The sequence below is a fragment of the Haliotis cracherodii genome, unplaced genomic scaffold (genome assembly GCF_022045235.1).
Source record: "Haliotis cracherodii isolate W230 unplaced genomic scaffold, xgHalCrac1.p SCAF_7, whole genome shotgun sequence".
In the NCBI taxonomy this organism is placed as follows: domain Eukaryota; kingdom Metazoa; phylum Mollusca; class Gastropoda; order Lepetellida; family Haliotidae; genus Haliotis; species Haliotis cracherodii.
The window spans coordinates 36522954-36545057 of record NW_027266330.1 but is presented as its reverse complement, the minus strand read 5'-3'; the positions used below and the strand labels follow the sequence as shown (position 1 = coordinate 36545057).

General features: G+C 40.6%; 2 protein-coding genes across 5 annotated transcripts in view; one reads left to right on the top strand and one right to left on the bottom strand.

Moving 5' to 3' along the window:
* Window positions 1–622: 622 nt before the first annotated feature.
* The window catches only part of LOC139447223 (peptide methionine sulfoxide reductase MsrB-like), a 43245-nt gene continuing 21763 nt past the window's right edge, over window positions 623–22104 (bottom strand). For 2 of the 4 annotated variants that reach the window (XM_071228456.1, XM_071228457.1), the window contains exons 2-4: window positions 12296–12520; window positions 11150–11322; window positions 9901–10119 (exon numbers count right to left, since the gene is read on the bottom strand). In XM_071228456.1, coding sequence (XP_071084557.1) covers window positions 9950–10119; window positions 11150–11322; window positions 12296–12504 — 552 coding nt within the window. In that variant the 5' untranslated portion in view covers window positions 12505–12520 and the 3' untranslated portion in view covers window positions 9901–9949. Of the gene's footprint in view, window positions 2583–9900; window positions 10120–11149; window positions 11323–12295; window positions 12521–15858; window positions 15915–22104 lie in introns of those variants that run through there. The other 2 variants (XM_071228458.1, XM_071228459.1) reach the window with 2 other exon arrangements.
* LOC139448848 (mucin-6-like) lies at window positions 14522–15385 on the top strand. Its single transcript, XM_071230372.1, has one exon. It carries the CDS (start codon window positions 14522–14524, stop codon window positions 15383–15385), a length of 864 nt encoding a protein of 287 aa, XP_071086473.1.

Here is a 22104-nt window from a genome sequence, read left to right as displayed (position 1 = left end):
AAACATAGTCACCTTTTACGGTCTGGACTGGAATAAGCGGCCGGACATGATATTCTGGGATTGAATTGGGAGTTTTGGAATATAAATATTTTCCAGAAAATACTAAAAACAACTAATGTTGCTGCAAGTTGACTGACCAACCCGATCCCATTAGTCGCCTCTCATGACAAGCATATATATCACTGATTTGAAAGTCTGTCACTTCATAAACACATGTTCATTATCATGATCACAATATCATTTATGTCATGTCATATCTAATTGTTTTAAGTTTTATTATTGTGTAGTATGGCCCCTCACATATCTCACCAGGACCCTGGACATGTAAAGGATGCTCTGGACCCAGTTTAACAACAAGGTAAAACCCTGAACATGACAACAACGTCACAACGTCACAACGTCACAACAACACAGTGTGGAAGCTGATGCATCATACACCTGGACCTGCACACAGATGTTCTGCACAAACAGTTCTCGCTCATCTGTGTGAACATGGAGGGTGTTGCCAGGCAACATTAAGTATTCAGTGTAACCATGGTAACACCTTACATCACCAATGTTACATCACCACTGACCGATGGCAGCTGACTGGCATATATTCCATCTGACGTCAACACCAAGTGTTTGGACCAGTTGGTAGGAAAATAGTATGCAATAATAGGTTATGTACAAAGCAGTAACACAGCCAATATAAATAATGGAAGGAAAACATCTACAAAGCCATTTGCAAAATAAACAATATAACAAAAAAGGCACAAGTTCAAAAAGGCTAAATGAAAAATAAAACCCAGATATATATTCTTTCTACATCAGGCAAATACAAAATTACATTTTCAACTGCATGTTCCAAGAACTATGGCATAAGATCCTCTTCCAAAGTGTCTCACAGACTGCACAATTGACAGTGTAAGTATTACTGCTGGTCTGTCAAGTAGAGAATCAATGACGTACACTACCGTAATAATATGTATTGGTTTTGTCCGTAGTATTACTTTTAAGGGTTCATAACAATAATCTTCTCATAACTACCTCTTCCCAGATAGTCGCCATGTTGATATGGCTATTTTACTGACACCAGCATTATCTTTTTTCTAACAAACGTTTATTTTGTTTAAATAGGAAATTTTGAGTCTGCAGCTTTATAATGTTTAAAAAGAGGTTTTAACTGAATTCAAGATTGAGATGCCAAGAACTGAAGCAATTAACCTACCAGTCAAAATCATATTTTTATCATTTCATGTAAATATGCCGATAATTGTAACAACAAAATAAACAAGTAAATTATAAAACAAAACAATATCACTACCTTTACATGTACAAATGTAATCACATAAATTGTAAAAAATCTTTGCAAATAAATAATCATCTCCTTGCTGCCGCCTCCAGTCATGTGACTTGCTCTTCACCAATCAGAATCAAACTACCCAGCTCTGCAACGACTTCAGCCACTTCTAGCGTAAACTGTCTACAGTATTTTATCCCACCAACCAAAGCTCACACCTAATCTGTCCATTGATCATTGTAAATATCCCTGTTCAAACCAACCAATTTCATCTTACTTGTACGTACAATGATGAATTAAGGCCATCAAATAAACTGCCTCGGTGAGCTTAATATCATTACAATTTCAGAACTCTGATTCAAGATTTCATTCAAACTTTATACTTCTCAGATCTTAAATCTTATAAACACTCTGTCCATCGTCCGATATACCAACAAAAATCTCTTAACCAAGAAATGAAAAACTTTCGGCCTACAATACAGTACTCAACTTTTGAGAGGGATTGGGAGAATCCAGATGGGGTCTCAATGGGATTGATTGATCAGATATGTTGTCATGCAAATAGTATTCAACTTTGCTTTGGAACTGAGCTATCAATTCAAGTTGATAAAACATAAACACACAGTTCAATAGGTTTTTGCCGTCATCTTATGTCACAGAATTAAGTATCATGGTACCAAATATTGAGAAGAATATTTTCATTAACTTTCAGTCCAAAGAGATTCATGAAATCACGGACTTGTTATATAGGTCCGTGATGAAATCCAGAAATTTTCTTAAAATTAATTTAAATCAGTAGTCATAATTCGTCTCAGGACTAGGACAGGGTATTTTTATGAACATGTTCCTATCAACAGTCTGCAGTTAAACATTCCCATAATGATACGTGATGAATCGTTTGTACTAAATCAATATCAGGTCTTCCATCACAATCACCAGAAGATTTGTGTGTTACATTAACAGGTGCCCTCCACCCTGCCATCCACAATCTGTTCCACTCATTATGCTACATAACAATGGTAAAACATGTCTTGAAAACTATCAATGATATTGCATATTATCCCATGATGCAGTAGTTTCAAACTGTCCAATCAGCTTTGGCTGTCTGTAGCATGGTCATGGAGCCTGAGATTGCCTTCAGCAAGGGAGATAACTCTGTGCTATACAGTTGTGTGTTTCCTGAATTCCAATGAGACAGAGTTCACACAGTATCGGACACCGGTCGGCTTGGGTCCATCGTCGAACACGTGGCCGAGGTGGGACTGGCAATCTGCACATCGAACCTCCATCTTCTTCAGACCTGGAATTAGAACATCCCCTGTACAACATCATCTAAACCATGGCTTCTTTGATTGGACAACACTGAACTGTCAGATAAACACAACTTGGAAACGATGCAATTTCATGATTTCCCTATCATTTACCTTGACGGACAATTTTCCCCCAAATGTTGCCAGCAGCATTCATTAACCAATGTGGTCTCTGCTAAGGCAAGATGGAAGATATTACTTACCGGGGTAGACTTAACAATGATATATTTACTGATATCAAGACAAAGAGTTAATCTGTTTATGAACAGGAAATTTGTTGTTCAGTTTATTCCATACACTGACTTGGTAGCATTTCAGTAAACTTTTCAGAGTTAAAAACTAACATTTTTAGTCCACTAGTCCTTATAATGATAACATATAGCAAAACCCTTAAAAAGGGCAAATTTCTACTAGTCCTTATGATACCTTAACTATTGGGTAGTTTGGCAAGGACTACAGGACTAGTGCCAATTTCTAACGCTGCTTTTCTTGATTGGGGCTATGAATAATACATATAATAGTCCCATATAATTATAAATATAATAGGCCCATCAACATGGGCAAGTAATATTTAGGTGATTGATAAATGTGCTTCAATTGTACTTGCCCCAAGTCACGATGAACGTCTAAAAGACTCAGGTAACATATTTCCTGTGCCTTACCCACGGCCGACTCACACGATGTTCTCACAGTTAAAGATAGAGTTCTTAAATATCTTCTTAAATATAGTTATCAAAACAATGTTGTCTATAAATAGTCAGGTGATAGGTTCTTTGAAAGTTGGCCGTGGTTTAAAAGACCCACCGACCCCATGATTAATAATTGAATGTGTATTGTGCTTCAGGTTTTAACTGACCATTTCAACGATTAATCATCGTATCCTTGTGGGTGGATTCAGAGACAGTGTTCATATCGACTTAAATCATGACGTGAACAAAACAAAACAAAACAAAACAAATGAGCTGTGACTAGTTGGATATGACAAATGGTGTCTATCCCTGACCAGCCTGTTCAATATCACCAGCAAAGTGTATTTTCAACGGCTGCCATTAGTCACAAGTTGACAACTAATAAGTAATAAGCTTTAAAACATAAAAGAATTTGATCTCAGTCTGTTTTTGAAAATATAGTGCGCGTGGGCGATGTAACCAATAAACAGTTGTGTAATCAATAAACAATTGTGTACAATCAACCTGGGAAAGGCCCTCCCTAAATAAATGTATTCCTTGATGAGTAAAATACTGGAATACAGTATTTGACTACTGTTGGACTTGGAATTTTTAAGGATTTAAAAAAAAAAATTAAAATGGAAATAAAAACGAAACGTGCGGCGAACTTTATGATGATGCAGGAGGTGCCTGATAACCAAGACTATTTTTAGCATAAGATGTTTATGTTTGTGCTATTGTGGGTCTGTTAATTAAAATCAGTTTGCTAGCTGCTGCAGAAGTACTGTTACTCATTCTTCTCAATCCTCACACTTCAGAGTCAGTGTCTCTTATTTAAGTTGACCAAAGTAATGATAGCATCTGGTCTACACAATATCACATACTGAGGGCTCAACCAATTGATACATGACGAAGAGTTATACCAGAAATGATATCGTGTATCTACTGCGTATACTACACAGCAAGTGGCTTGTTCCTCTTTCCAGTATACATACCAACCCATATTTCAACATAAGCGTTTGTGTTTTTATTACCTGCTTACAGATCCACCCACTAGCTATTTCACCAATGTGGAATACAATATTATATATGTAGAGCTGGGTATCGCTTGGTATCTTGCGATACGATTTGTATCATGATACAGAGTGATGATACTACACGTACCACGATACACCACATCGAACAGTAAGAAATGGTGAAATCATTTAAATACAGCTCTTTTTTTAAAACCTCTTTCTTCATGCATTTATTTATTGTTATTTGAAAATCTTTAACAATGAAAACCACAAGAAAAAAAGTTTTGGATGAAGCGATTGTCCTAATATGAAACAGCTAGTGGGCTTGTCCTCAGTCACCACGTCCTTGTGTTCTGCCATGCTCACAGGTGGCGCTGTGCTACTTCTGCCATTATGGTAGGTAACTCAATTAGTTCCTGTTCTATTTATAGCGTATCTTATCTCACATACTGCCGATTCAAGTACCGTGGGCACCTAAGTATCGATGATATCATAGGTGTCAGAGAATCATTACAGCCCTAATTTTGAGGGCAGTCATTATTTTTGTCTCAAGAAGGCTGCGTAGGCCTGTCAAGTGGTATAACAGACAGAATCAGTATTAGAAATTGGCACTAGTCCTATAGTCCTTGCCAAATTGCCCATATTTCCTGTGTATCATAAGGACTAGTAGAAATTGCCATTTTGTGGGGTTTTGCTATATGTTATCATTATAAGGACTAGTTGACTAAAACAGTTAGTTTCTATCGCTGCAGAATGTGTGTAATAATTGGTACCATTGATCACTGGTACCGGAATGTTTAGCACTAATGTAAAACTATTCAAATATTTTTTAACCTATTTACTATACCATTAAGTGATTATCTAATAGACTCGTGAAGATTCCGGGGTAGAATAGGTCTTCAGCAACCCATGCTTGCCGTAAAAGGTGACTATGCTTGTTGTAAAAGGCGACTAACACAATCGGGTGGTCAGGCTCGCTGACTTGATTGATGCACGTCATCGTTCCCAAGTGCCTGGATCGATGCTAATGATATTAATCACTGGTTTGTCTGGTCCAGACTCGATTATTTACAGACCGCCGTCATATAGCTGGAATATTGCTCAGTGCGGCGTTAAACAACAAACCAACAACAACAACAAAAGATTATCTAATAAAATGAGTTTTCCCTTTTTACTATGGACTCAAAGTTTTTCAGAAAACAAACTGTAACATGTACAAGGCTTTATCAGAAAACACACCAACAAACCAATCAAATCTTTATTGTCTCTCCTGTCACCTATTCCCTACAGGCGACAAACACCAACAGGAACTATCAAGTCTCACACAGAACCATCAGGTTATCGTGGATCATTGCTCAGTGACTCTTTCGCTTCATAACAATGTTATCTACTTCCTGGTTCAAATGCACAGGTGATGTGCTTGTGGGTGTCATAAGAATTACCAAGCTTTCTGTCGCATCAGACTAGCAATTGGCTTTGTTGTGTGTGCCTAGTGGGTGAGTGGGTCGGTGGTGATTACAATGTACTGAGGACCCTCGTAATAAAAAAGTCTCAGTATCCTACTTATGAGGCCCAGGATGTGCGGTGTGTTGATAGGGAGTGTGTAGCAGGGCGTGGAGATATCCCACTAATGAAACTGTGCTTACTGAAAGGGTTAACGTCTTCGGTCATGAGGACAAAATGTCCAACCTCAGATTAGAAGGTCGGACTTAAATTCCTCAGGAATCTGACATTTTATGTCGGCTACACATAGCATGAACGGGTCACACTAGCAGATGAACAGAGTTACCGTATTCGACGTAATAAGCACCCAGGACGCTCTCAAAATTAGAAATAGAGGCTCTTATTAGAATATAACTTGGGTGAGATGACAAACGATTGTAAATTTTGTGGTTTAAGCTGACAGCCTGAATTGATATGAAAGAAGAATCTGTGTGTATTATACACGATAGATATATTTTCGAGAATTAAATTGCCCATAATTAAGGGACCGGTGCATATAACAAACGATTGTGTATTATACACGAATAAATAAGTCTTGTGTACATTGATCAATTGGAAAGGGTGCTAACTGGGATTGTTCACTAGCCATTACATTAGCAAATAACACCGTGGGCGCTTATTACGTCGACTACGGTAGTTTCATTCAGTCCACCAACACCTGTGACAACAACACACTGTTGTCACAATCATAAACAACTTGGGATATTCTAATCTTTTTGAAACTCTGACATGCAATGTGCAGCATAGATTGTGTTAGGAAGGCCGAGCGAGCATGTGTCCTACCACACAAAGATTAAAATAAATTTTTCTTCAAATCTGCCACAGTGTACTCTCAAAGAACAATTCCAGTGTGCCACACTCATGAAACACAAAGTCTGCCGACACAACTGCTTCTGGTAGTATCCATTACAGTCTGATAACACCATTGTACTTGGTAACACACTGCAGGTTGCTGTGACATACACACGTACTGTTGCCGACAGCAGGGTTTATGAAGCGGAGCCGAGATCTCCATGCATCAATATATTATTTAGAGATTCTATTACTGTACTTAAATGAACTTAAATGAACTTTTAGGATTAGAATTGAAGTTCAGTTACTTGTATAGCCCAATAATTGTCTTGTCAAATGGGCTACACTCCTGAGTGTGTTCGTGAGTGAGTTAGATGTTGTGATACTCTATAGTTGGTTGCTTGGTTGGTTGTTTAACGCCGAACTCAGCAATATTCCAGCTATATGACAGCGGTCTGTAAATAATCGAGTCTGGACCAGACAATCCAGTGATTGATATCATGAGCATCGATCCACGCAATTGGGATACGATGACATGCAACAACCAAGTCAGTGAGCCTGACCACCTGATCCCGTTAGTTGCCTCTTACGATAAGCATAGTCGCCTTTTACGGCAAGCATAGGCTGCTAAAGACCTATTCTACCCCAGATCTTCATGAGTCTATACTCTATACAAGCACTGCACTCATTGCAAGTCGATGATGCAGTCGGAGGAAGTGATGCAGATGATAGAAGATGTGGAACCAACCAATTGTTGTTGGAAAGAAATATTTTTTTCAACACTGCACCGACATATTTTCTCTGAAAGGAGAAGCCAAACACTTCTGTGGGGACCAACATCACATTTCTATTGAGAACATCTAGTGAACAGTTATTAAGGTTTTTTTAAAAGTTGAGTCAAACTTGTTATTTTTTCCATCACATCCTGAATTAAATCATACTTTCAAAAGAATCCCTCCTCCCTACCAGAAATATCAAATGGTTTACCCATCACTTGCGTGCACAGAAGCAGTGTGCGCTAGACAGGGTTCCCCTGTAGACTAATAATGAATAGCTGAGAGTGAAGAGGATGTCTAATGTAATAACCAAAAATTTTATTGTGTGATAATAGCCAAAATATGGGATTTATTGCTTTGATGTAAAAGAGGTAAGGAATTCAAAGAAACTACAGTGTTCCCTCGCTATTGTGCACTTCAATATAGTGCTAACTCAGTTACAGCCCATGGTAACACATGGCTCCCAAACATTATGTACAGTTTTGATAAACTCAAGTTTTACACTGACACTGTTTTTTCTATCACAAAAATACATTACCAGCTGATCATCACAAGCACGTAACACGGAAATACCAGTCATCAAATCTGAACTGAAGTACACAATTTAATCCTATTAATACACTATCTTGTTAGGCTAAACAAAATAATAGTCTTGGTTCTCAGGCACCGCCAACATCATCATAAAGTTCGCCGCACGTTTCGTTTTTATTTTCATTTTAAAAAAATCCTTAAATATTCTAAGTCCAACAGTAGTCAAACACTGTGGTACAGTATTTTACTCATCAAGGAATATATTCATGTAGGGAGGCTCTTTTCCGGGTTGATTGTACACAATTGTTTATTGGTAACATAAAAGTTTGAACAACCCCCCCCCCCAAAAAAAAAAGAAAAAAAGACACCGCCAGCCCGCACAATATTTTCAAAAACCATTGCCTGAGAACAAATTCTTTTATTCTTATAAATCTTATAGAAACATATGTTTGTAAAATATTTTATTCAAACTTTTATTCCATGTTGTTTACATCAATTTTGGAGAAATCATGTGAGTACTGATTGTCAGAGCCCACTTACTTGCCAACCACAATCACATTACCACTTTTAATGCTTTGAACAAACCTTAGTGGTCAGAGAAGAGGTATATATCACAAATGCCATACTTTGGCTTGTCAAAACTCATATTTGTGGCAGTTTGACTATTATATGTCAACATAACATTTTTGCATGTAGCGTGTGAAGTTCCTATGGTGACGGGCCAAATTGTTCCACACATAACAAATATCCAGCAATAGAAATTGGGTGTACCAAAGTGCTACGATTATGGTTCTAATAATTTTAAATATATATAATAAAACCTCCAACTATAATAACATGATATTGGAAAATATTATTCCTGATAAAATACTAATTTCAGATACAATTTATATCTGTATATATAAAACAATGCCTTGGAGAGAAGGAAAACCAATTTAATTGGTAAATCATCATGTCTAGTAATGTTTTAACTCAATTTTCAAATTTTTATTGACCAAGTTTGTTACAACTGTTCGTCAACCAGAATTTGCTGAAGGGATACGATGTCGTTTTTTTAAGATTAAAATTAAATTAAGAATTTTTATAACGCATTTTCCAATTAACACCTGCTCAAATGTTCTTAGACCATGATTGATCTATTCAAAGCCTCTCTTGAAGAAAAAGGTTGTGAGTGTCTTTTTAAAGTTTCTGTATCTCTAATTTTGTTATGGCTGATTGTTCCATGGCAGTGGGCCAGCACATTGGAATCTTTTGATCTTTTGATCGTAGAGAATGTGCAGGCTTTCACCGTGTATAACACTCTCTAAATCTTTTTCATGCAGTGAATCATAAACAACTTAAATATTCTAATCTTTTTCAGACTCTGATATGCAATGTGCGGCATAGATTGTGTTAGGAAGGCCGATCGAGCATGCACTGTTGTGTTGGTCATCTACCCCTACGACTCCACCTCGGTTAAGCCGCTGAACGTCTATAAAGCTAATCAATTATTTGGACCCCAAATGTAACGTGGTAGCAAGGGATCACTGTATATCAAATGGTTGGTAGCTAACCACTTTGATGAAACCCACAAGCAGAGGCTAGTATGGTACTGACAAACCATGAGCATCAGCATGGAATCTGTGTAGTGCATTGTGGCGCCATCTAACACTAGGCCACAGTCAATAAGAAGGAATGACTTCTCTACAACCTTGTTCACATGATTCATAATCAAATCAGTGCAGTGCATTGTGGCGCCATCTAACACTAGGCCACAGTCAATAAGAAGGAATGACTTCTCTACAACCTTGTTCACATGATTCATAATCAAATCAGTGCAGTGCATTGTGGCGCCATCTACCACTAGGCCACAGTCAATTAGAAGGAATGACTTCTCTACAACCTTGTTCACATGATTCATAATCAAATCAGTGCAGTGCATTGTGGCGCCATCTAACACTAGTCCACAGTCAATAAGAAGGAATGACTTCTCTACAACCTTCTTCACATGATTCATAATCAAATCAGATTTAAGGTGATCATCAAGTTTATTGGCTTCTAAAATTAGTCAGCAGTTACATGGACGGAACTTCTACAGATCACCGCTGGAGCGCAACGATTCCCTTTGAGGATTTTTGGAAGTAAAGGCCAAGGCCGCTGAATTGACACAATATCGCTGTCCTGTAGGCATTGGTCCGTCGTCGAACACATGACCAAGATGGGCCCCACAGTGTGAACACACAACCTCCACGCGTTCCATACCTGACGATACCAAAATCCTAATTTTACTTTTTGCTCTACTGGTAGTCTGTCTTCTTTGTTAAAGGATCATTGATAGGCTGTCATTATTGATAGTGTCTAAAGCATGTGTGCAGAGCCTTAGGTATCAACACCAACATTTCATTCAACCATGTTTGGCATGACCAGGTTTCAAATTCTTTTTTCTTGATTTTTCCAATTGCTTGTGAAAATACCACTTGTCAGGAAAATACAAAATACCATATTCGACGTAATAAGCGCCCAGGGCACTCTCAAAATTAGAAATAGGGGGCTCTTATTAGAATGTTATTTTGGTAGAAAAAAAATAATTGAAAGATAAATTTCGTGGTTTATGCTGACAGCCTGAAGTGTTTATGTACGACAGTTATATTTTTCCAGAATTTAATTGCCCATATTTAAGGGTGCATATAACACACGAGTGCGTATGATACGTGAATAAGTAAGTCTTGTGTACATTCATCAATCGGAAGGGGTGCTAATTGGGATTGTTCACTAGTCAATATATTAGCAAATGTCGCCGTGGGCGCTTATTAGAGTGGGGCGCTTATTACGTCGAATAAGGTAGATAAGTACGAAAGGAGATAAGTGTCATTATGATTGACAACTCATTCATCATTTCAAAATTTGACTTAGTGACTTAGGCATTAATGATTTTTAGTTTGATAAATATCCCTAAGCAATTGTTTAATTACTTTGTCTTAATTTTAAATTTAGGGCATAATACATGTCATGTTAGGTCATGAAGCAAGTCCTTCATCAACTTCCTGGATGTCTGTGAGGTTTTGGTACATGAATAACAAAGCCAAAATTGTCAAAATACAAATTTCTTATCAAAGAGTTAGGGAAGATAACTCTTTTGTAAAAAAGGGAGGTAACTCTCAGAACACTGAAAACATCTACACTTGACTATTGGATGCAATTGTGACATCAGCTGTCCTGCCTAACCGATTTTGTGGTATTGAATTTTTCAGTATCAACCCCTGAAGGGAGGTAACTCTGTTTCATATCTCACCTTGTGACGTGTCATCTTTGAGCACCACCCTGTCCTTGTTGACGACATCGTAGAAGGAAGGCCACCCAGATCGGGAGTTGTATTTGGTGTCCGAGGAGAAGAGGGGGTTGCCGCAGACGACGCAGTTGTACATGCCCTCATCCTTCGTGCTCACAAACTTCCCGGAGAAGGGTCTGCAGTGCAAATAATGATGCCATCATCATCTTTCTCCGTCAGTACAGCGTAAGAAATTAGCACTAGTCCTGTAGTCCTTGTCAAACTGCCCAATAGTTAAGGTATCATAAGGACTTGTAGAAATTTGCCATTTTTATGGGTTTTGCAGAATGGTATCATTATAAGGACTAAAGTACTATGTAACCCACCAAGAAGGGAAAAAAATGAGCGGGACAACAAATCTCTTATACCCAGCCACGAGGAAAACAGCCTGCACGTGGAATCCTCTGTACCCCACTACAAACCAAAAGGCAGAAGTTGTTTACGAGTCAATGAAAATCATGTGACCTCAGCCAAATCGAACAACTGTTTTCTATCAGTTTTCAATTAGTTGTAATTCTTTTACAATGGCAGATTGAAACATGTCGGTGAGATCAATTCACTGTAGACATATAACGACTAATGGACTAAACATGTTAGTTTCTACCGCTGCAGTATCAACCTAGTCAAGAGCTCTCAGAACTAAACATTTAAGCTTTGGTCACACTTTGTATTTTAATGTGTAACAGTGGTAAATCCCTTGTCCGCTGTTCCCCATGTTTGTTAAAATAGTGAGTGAGTGAGTGAGTGAGTGAGTGAGTGAGTGAGTGAGTGAGTGAGTGAGTGAGTGATCCCCTTTGGGAGGAAAACCCAAAGTTATGCACGTCTCAGACGTTTACCACTTGATGAAACCCACGAGCTCGGGTATGCTGCTTACAAACCTGTAAACATTATCCAGGTGAACGGGGTTATAACCGACAAACAAAGACTATCTGCACTGAGAACTGCCGTGCCTTTGACAACTGGGCCACCCATGCCCCCAATTGTTTAAGAGATAACGAAGGATCTTGTGTTTACAATGTGAGACCTGGCTGTCATCATGCACTGTCTCCTATGCTGTTATTATTTACAGCTGGAATATTGGCGTAACACTAAACTCTAGCATTCACTCACCTCTCCGTGCCCCGTTCTTGGGTCACATGGTATTCTAGCGGGGTCAGCCTCTCTTTCAGTTCCTCCTTGGCCAGCGCCACCTGGCAGGAGTTCTCATCGGCACATGATGCCTGGAGTTTCCGGATCTTGGGAGACACCTCTTGCTTGGTGGTGACGGCGTGGAGGATGTTCATACAGACGAATGTCAAGACCCACCCATACACCAGCATCCGCAGCGATGGAAGACTGAAACAAAGGAAAACAACTGTCAAGAAACACACACCAACTTAACATGATCTATCTGGGTCTATATTTTCGAGTCAAGGCAACTCTCAGAAATAAATAAATCTCTGCTGTGATATTGCTGCAATATTTCTCAAAATGATGTAAAACCATACTCAATCACTCACTCACTCAGAAATAAAAGCATTAACATGGGAGATCCAGGCTGGCAACAAGCGACAATCTTAATTTCAAAAGACATTACTAATAAAAAACATACCATATTCGACCTAATAAGCGCCCAGGGCACTCTCAAAATTAGAAATAGGGGGCTCTTATTAGAATATTATTTGGGTGGAAAAAACAGAGTTGAAAGATAAATTTTGTTGTTTATGCTATATATTTTTCCAGAATTTAATTGCCCATAGTTAAGGGTGCATATAACACACGAGTGCGTATCATACACGAATAAATAAGTCTTGCTTACATTGATCATTCGGAAGGGGTGCTAACTGGGATTGTTCACTTGCCAATAGATTAGCAAATATCACCGTGGGCGCTTATTAGAGCAGGGCGCTCATTACATCGAATACGGTATTTTATCTAACCTCCATCTCAGAATGTTGAGATCTGATTGGTTCACATGATCTTGATAAAGTACTATGTATCCCGCCTAGGAGGGAAAAACATTCTGAGTGGGCAACAAATCTCTTATACCCCACCATGGGGAAACAGCGTGCACGTGGAGGGAGAATAAATCCTCTGTTTCCCACTAAAAAACAAAAAGCTGAAGTTGTTTACAAGTCAATGAAAATCATGTGACACAGCTCAAATTGACCTTAGCTAAATCGAATAACTGTTTTCTATCAGTTTTCAATTTATTTTAATTTTTTACAATGGCAGACTGAAACATGTCTGTGAGATCAATTCACTGTAGAAGTATCTGCTACAGTAGATACTGCTACAACTTATAATAGCTTGCATCCAGGTTAACATGGTAAGGCCCTGTGTATTATCAGACAGTTATGAGTTTCAAATCCCAAGTCTATCTTATATGTTGTCTGTGATCCTCATAACCTCATATGGTCCTGATATGTTTCATTAAAGCAGCAAACACAACCAAACAGACTTTTCACCTTCACAACAAATGACCATCTTCCTGAGGCAAGGGAGTTAACTGACTATAAAAGTCCAGTTTCCACCCTTGCCGAACTAGGCAGGAATTATGGCATTACAATTTGCTGGACTAACGAGTCCATGCGTGTCCAATCAAAATCGCGCAATGAAATCAAAATCCGGTTGGTAAACTGTCATGACGATTACGGTCGATGGCAGGATTTGCAAAGCATGTGCATCGCCAACTCATTGTCTACAGATATTTGCCAAATCTTTTCATGTTTTTAATCAAGGTGCTCTCGTGATTTGATCCACTTCGCTATGTAAGACCCTTTTTATCACAGTATAGATCTTGATTATCAATCAGATCGTCTTGCCTGGTGCCGCCAATTTATTTGAAACAAATGCAAGTGATACAAGAGGTGAAATATGATTGGTCCATAGGAGATGCTTAGAAGGGACATAACTCACAATAACCACTGGTGGTGCTACGATCGAGCCCAGGAATTTCAGCCTTGTTCGGCAAGTGTTGAAACTGGACTTTTAAAGTCAGTTAACTCTCTTGACTCGAGAAGATCCAGACATTTATGTGTTTCAAATCCAAAATCTACCCTATATGTTGTCTGTGATCCTCGTAACCTCAAATGGCCCTCATATGTTTCATCAAAACAGCAAACACAACCAAACAGACTTTTCACCTTCCATGCCATGCCCAGATGATAACAAAATACAGCAAATCTAGACTAACACTTAGTCTTGGAAAATATAGAGTAGATTCTTTACTACAGCATATAACAGTAAGGGCTGGGTGGAGGGGTAAATACTAAACAGCGACTGTGAGACAGACTAGCAGCTGACTGATGAGCATTGAAGACCCAGGCCATTGGCACTGCAGCTGTCACTAGGATCATGCATCCATACTGCAGGTCATTCCCCACAACAGCAGGCCACTCCACACCACAGCAGGCCACTCCAAACCACAGCAGGTCACTCCACACCACAGCAGGCCACTCCAAACCACAGCAGGTCACTCCACACCACAGCAGGTCACTCCACACCACAGCAGGTCACTCCACGACACAGCAGGTCACTCCCCACCACAGCAGGTCACTCCACACCACAGCAGGTCACTCCATACCACAGCAGGTCACTACACACCACAGCAGGTCACTCCACACCACAGCAGGTCACTCCATACCACAGCAGGTCACTCCACACCACAGCAGGTCACTCCACAACACAGGTCACTCCACACCACAGGTCACTCCACAACACAGCAGGTCACTCCCCACCACAGCAGGTCACTCCACAACACAGGTCACTCCACACCACAGGTCACTCCATACCACAGCAGGTCACTCCACACCACAGCAGGTCACTCCATACCACAGCAGGTCACTCCATACCACAGCAGGTCACTCCATACCACAGCAGGTCACTCCACACCACAGCAGGTCACTCTACACCACAGCAGGTCACTCCACAACACAGGTCACTCCACATACCAGGTCACTCCACAACACAGGTCACTCCATACCACAGCAGGTCACTCCACACCACAGCAGGTCACTCCACAACACAGGTCACTCCACATACCAGGTCACTCCACAACACAGGTCACTCCATACCACAGCAGGTCACTCCACACCACAGCAGGTCACTCCACACCACAGCAGGCCACTCCACACCACACACCACAGCAGGTCACTCCACACCACAGCAGGTCACTCCACACCACCTCAGGTCATGCTGACAACCCAGGACATAATATAACCCATCAAAAGATCAGTGATCGCTGTGGACCCAGGTTGATTCAGGGGAAGAATTAAGTCCCCAGCAACCTATGCTTGTCATACCAGGCAACTAAATGGATCGGGTAGTCAGGCTCAGTGACTTGGTTGATAGCATGTCATTGATGTCAGTTTTGGGATTGTTGCTCATGATGCTGATCACTGGATTGTCTGGTCCATACATAATTATCAACAGACTAGTCTTAGAGATTGAATATTTGCAAATATCTGGAGTACAGAGTTAAAACAAACAAACAGACAAACTAATCAGTGTGTATTGGAAAAAGCATTCTCAGCTCCATGGGGAGTATACAACAAAAGCTGCCTGAAGGTGCGAGACAGTGTGGAATGAAGTCACCATCTTTACCTACCTTCCTATTCTATTTAAAAACACATCAGTAAATAAGAGCAATAATCTTGAACATAAACGTTAAACATTTTGAATTAGTCACTTACCAAAGAAAGAAGCTTTTCTTCAATGTGGACACAACTGGAAGCCAACTGGGAGCCAATTTTCCTGAGTTTATTTCCCCGCTCACTGCCTTCAAGTAAACTACCACAACTGATATACACAGAATGCCGTGATGATTAATTCTGCCCTTGGTTCACCACAGGATGTTATAGAGAACTATTCTGCCTCAGATCTACAGCATGTTCAATCAAACTAAATGTATCATATTCCTTTGCAATCAAGTTCTTTTCTCTGTCGATTCATACGAGGATAGTGTTACTAAAAGGAACAATGTGTGACTGCCCAAATAACGCATCAACTGTGTTCATGTGGCGCACATCCCTGGTTTTTCCAGCATGGGTTATTGGCTGTTCATTGATTACCTCCACAGCAGTGGGAAACCAGGCCAGGACATGACACATACAACATAAACCATCAACAGATGGGGCACACGCTTTCACCAGGTGCTGCTGGCCAACAACTAATAACAAGTCATCCCTACATGTTCATAGCTGCAATCGCTTTTGTACCTATTGCATATGTACCACTTGCCTGCAACTAATTACAATTGTCATCTCCTCTTCTGGTCATAAATGTGCACACTTTTTCATATACTACTTGCTTGCAACTAATTACAATTGTCACCTCCATTCCTGATCATAAATGTGCATGCTTTCTATGTACCACTAGCCTACAACTAATTACACTTGTCGCCTCAATTCCTGACCACAAATGTGCATGCTTTTTCATGTACCACTTGCCTGCAACTAATTTAAATTGTCATCTAATCTCTTGGTCATACATGTGCACACGTCTTGCATATACTACTTGCCTGCAACTAATTACACTTGTCGCCTCCATTCCTGATCACAAATGTGCATGCTTTTTCGTGTATTACTTGCCTGCAACTAATTACAACCTCCGCCTACATTCCTGATAACAAATGTGCATGCTTTTTCATGTTCTATTTTCCTGCAACTAACTAACTAATATGACCTCCTACCACTGGTCACTGACGGGCACGCTTTTTCATGTGCTGCTTGCCTGCAACTAATTACAACAAGGTGCTCCTTCCTACCACTGGACACAAACATCCATGCTTGAATGAAGGTCTGTACAGTTATTGAGTAGTGATTCCATCAGCTATGCCAGGATTATATTAGTGCCGCTAGTCTGAAGCCACTTCCTGTTTTATGAGGTTCAAAGGTTCTGGTGCCATAAACTGGCCACAAAAATGATCTGACATACCTTGCTGTTTGAATACTAATACTGGTGTTGAATGACTAACAGACAATCACTGGTACCACAATGCAGGGAAGTGTTCACAGCTCACCAGCCGATTCCACAATACAGGACGTGTTCACAGCTCACCAGCCGGAAGCCAAAATGAAGGGAAGTGTTCACAGCTCACCAGCCGGTTGCACAATGCAGGGAAGTGTTCACAGCTTACCAGCCGGTACCACAATACAGGAAGTGTTCACAGCTCACCAGCCGGTACCACAATGCAGGAAGTGTTCAACCAGCTGGTACCACAATTCAGGGAGGTGTTCAACCAGCCGATACCATAATACAGGAAGTGTTCACAGCTCACCAGCCGGTTCCACAATACAGGAAGTGTTCACAGCTCACCAGCCGGTACCACAATACAGGAAGTGTTCACAGCTCACCAGCCGGTACCACAATACAGGAAGTGTTCACAGCTCACCAGCTGGTACCACAATACAGGAAGTGTTCACAGCTCACCAGCCGGTACCACAATACAGGAAGAGTTCACAGCTCACCAGCCGGTTCCACAATACAGGGAAGTGTTCACAGCTCACCAGCTGGTACCATAATGCAAGGAAGTGTTCAACCAGCTGGTACCACAATTCAGGGAGGTGTTCAACCAGCCGGTAACACGATACCGGAAGTGTTCACAGCTCACCAGCTGGTACCACATTACAGGGAAGTGTTCACAGCTCACCAGCTGGTACCACAATGCAAAGAAGTGTTCAACCAGCTGGTACCACAATACAGGAAGTGTTCACAGCTCACCAGTAAGGACTAGGGAGATATTGACATAATTGACTCAGGTAATAAGGACTAGGGAGATATGGACATATTTCTTTCAGGTTATAAGGACTGGGGAGATTATGGACATAATTGACTCAGGTAATAAGGACTAGGGAGATATGGACATATTTCTTTCAGGTTATAAGGACTGGGGAGATTATGGACATAATTGACTCAGGTAATAAGAAATGGGGAGATATGGACAAACTGGACTCAGGTAATAAGGACTAGGGAGATATGGACATGCTGGACTCAGGTAATAAGGACTAGGGAGATATGGACATATTTACTGGAGTTTATTGTCTACTGAGATTCACTGCAATAAAACAATCACACAAAAATCATTCCAAAGCTCCTGATAAAATTATAATCTTCACTGCAGAGTCTCAGTTTGTTTACATAAGTTGGTCAAGCAGTTATGACAGTCAACAGCTGTGTATGATGGCTTCTTCGCTGACAGCAACCTTGTCAAATTCATAATTAAAGGCAACCCACTGCTCAACCAGTGTGTAAAGTACAGTGACATCAGGCGTGGAGCAGGTTAATGGAAACACAACATTGTGTACTTACATTCAAAACATCCTGCTCAGTCACATACCTACGCTCAATAGTCAAACCAAATAATTTCTTTTGTTGACTTGACTTCATGTATGTTTGTTTGTTGTTTAAAGCCGTACTCGACAATATTACAACTATATCATGCTATATGTTAGTGACCTGTACATAAAATCTAATCTGGGCCAGACACCTTGTTGATTGATATTGTTAAGATCCACGCCACTGGGGTACGATGACATGCAATCAGCCAAGTCATCAAGCCAAGTCACCAATAAATCATTGATTGCCTTGGGACCTATTCTAACCTGGAATTCTCACTGGGGTTAAAGTATGTGACAAGGGTGTGCCAGGACTGGGGCTTCATGGCATCAGCTACCATGACTACTGGAAGAAGGATATTTGTTTATTTGCTGTTAAACGGCACACACAGCAATATTCCCTCTATGTGATTGTGGTCTGTACCAGACAATCCAGAGATTGACATCATGAGCATCGATCCATGCAATTGTGATACGATGACATGCATCAACCAAGTCAGCGAGTCTGACAACATGATCCCGTAAGGCGCCTATTACAAGCATAGTCACCTTTTATGGCAAGCATGGGTTGCTGAAGTCAAATATTCTATCCCAGTGATACAGACATAGGACCAGGGTGCGATACAGCACTTATACCAGGGGCATCATGGCATCAGCTACTGGGATGTAGACATGTTACCAGGTGATACAGACATAGGACTGAGGTGTGATAAGGAACTTATACCAGGGGCATCCTGACATCAGCTACGGGTAGTGGGATGTGGACATGCTACCAGGTGATACAGACAAAGGACCAGGGTGTGATACATCACTAATACCAGGGGCATCACGGCATCAGCTACTGGGATGTTGATGTGTTACCAGGTGATACAGACATAGGACCAGGGTGAGATACAGCACTTATACCAGGGTCATCATGGTATCAGCTACTGGGATGTGGACATGCTACCAGGTGATACAGACATAGGACCAGGGTGTGATACAGCACTTATACAAGGGGCATCATAACATCAGCTACTGGGATGTGGACATATTACCAGGTGAAACAGACATAGGACCAAGGTGTGATACAGCACTTATACCAGGGGCATCAAGGCATCAGCTACTGGTAGTGGGATGTGGACATGTTACCAGGTGATACAGACATAGGACCAGGGTGAGATACAGCACTTATACCAGGGGCATCATGACATCAGCTACTGATGGTGGGATGTGGACATGTTACCAGGTGATACAGACATAGGACCAAGGTGTGATACAGCACTTATATCAGGGGCATCAAGGCATCAGCTACTGGTAGTGGGATGTGGACATGCTACCAGGTGATACAGACATAGGACCAGGGTGTGATACATCACTTATACCAGGGGCATCATGGCATCAGCTACTGGTAGTGGGATGTGGACGTGTTACCAGGTGATAGAGACATAGGACCAAGGTGCGATACAGGACTTATACCAGGGGCATCATGGCATCAGCTACTGGTAGTAGGATACACACTTAGGCTTATGTGGCATAAAGCGACCCCACGTATACGACAACCCCCCTGTACACTCCTTCGAAATCGACCCAAAATCCTATACTCTGAGTATTAAGCGACTTGGAATGAAGCACATCAAAAGTGCGCACACAAACTTTATATCTGCAATAAAAAATGTGTTTATCTTGCATTGTTTTTTTCTACGATGATTGGTCGCGTGCATCACTCCAGCACACGTCGCCACTTTGTGTGACTGTGTGCCAACACAGTGCGACACCAAATTGGTGCCAGTAAAATATAATTCATAAAGTAATAACATAAGAGATAGTGGTGAGTAATATAATCACCAATTAACTATGTTGTAACTAACTAGGCTTATGTTTGCTTCACATTCAGCATGCTTATTCAACATTCACTTATACACATCATCTCCAACAGTTGTTAATACAACTGTAAAAACAAAAGGAATTGATTTCAGCTTCACCGGTTATCACATGTTAGGTCACATGTGCAATATGCAAATGCTTACCGGGACTTCCGGCTCTCTACTCACAGATGTTGATTGTTTTACCGTGTCAGCTGGCTTGACAATCTGGATCGAGGCGAGGGTCATTTCAACTTTTTTTGCAGAAAATATCCAACCTTATTCAAGGAAATCAGATACAAATTATGTTTATGTTTGGAAATAGTTATTGAAACAGTTATTTAGGACGAAATGCGAAGTTTTATTGTCAAATGGTGGGCTGGCTATCGATCGCAGGTTGACATCGCCAGTGGAAGCTGAAAGTGAAACAACTGGAAAAAAACATGAGATCTTCGACTCCGTGTATAAGAGGACCCCCTTTCTTAGCCCCCTCATTCTTGGTACGAACAACTCGCCTTATACATAGCGATATACGGTAATGTGAAACGGGCATATCACAACAGCAGTAACACACTGAGTCACACAAAGTTATCAAGCCATGTCCACCATTAATATTGATCAGAAAAATGATGCCAGGGAACAAAGAAGTCATTTCTGTTATTAATGACATTAATCTTTCATTAAGGCAGCATGAGATAAAATGAGAACATAAAATATGACAAGAGAAATTGTTAACATGATGCCAACATGGGCAAAACTCCAGTCCTGAGGATGGGTTCACCCCCCATCTATACAAGACATGTTAGTCTGTTTAAGAAGATACAATGATTAATAACTGTACTGCTACAGCCTGAAATGATGCTATAGAAACATCTGTGTATATTAAACACGAGAGACATATTTTTCCGGAACTGAATTGCCTATAATTAAGGGTGCGTATAATACATGAGTGTGTATACTACACAAATAAGTAAGTTTTGTGAACATTGATCAACCGGAACGCCCCGGCACTTATTGGGCTTCTTCACTTGCCAAAATACTATCAAGTATAGCAATGGGCGTTCATTAGAGCCGAGCGCTTATTGCGTCGAATACGGTATGTTATCACTATTCAAGCAAGTGAACTTTGAAACAATGCTGAGTGAGGTGTGTGTTGGGTTTACTACCACTTTGGTGAAACACACTTGCACTGGTATGGTGCTTCACAGACCTAGAAACTAAATCAGGGTGACTCAGGGATTCGAACCAATGATCACATGTTTCAGGCGTGTCTGATGGAGGCAACTCTGCACAGTATAGATGTAACATTGCTTGTTTGTTTGTTTGCTGTTTAACACTGCACTCAGTAACAATCCACCTATGTGACAGCAGTACAATCCAGTGACTGACATCATGAGCATCGAGCAACTCAATTGGGACACAGGGACATGCATGAACCCAGTCAGCGAGTCTGACCACCTGATCCCATTAGTTGCCTCTTACAACAAACACTATGTAAGGATAAGATTTTATGGATGAACAACTTCTTTATTACAATTAAGAGCGATGTTTCGGTGTAGGTTCTACCACCGTTATCATGCAAGGTACTTAGTGCTCCAACTTCTAAATGCCTATCAAAGAAGTTACAACAAGCACGAGTTGCTGAAGACCAATTCAAACCCCGATCTTCACACGGGCAGTAGTGATGTTAAACGGTATACAATCGTATGGCGAAGTTGAATACGGAGAGAAAAACAAAAAGCTGCAGATCACAGACACT

Excerpts from the sequence above, each read along its gene's own strand:
- LOC139448848 (XM_071230372.1), top strand. The coding sequence starts at position 14,522 with ATGCATCCATACTGCAGGTCATTCCCCACAACAGCAGGCCACTCCACA.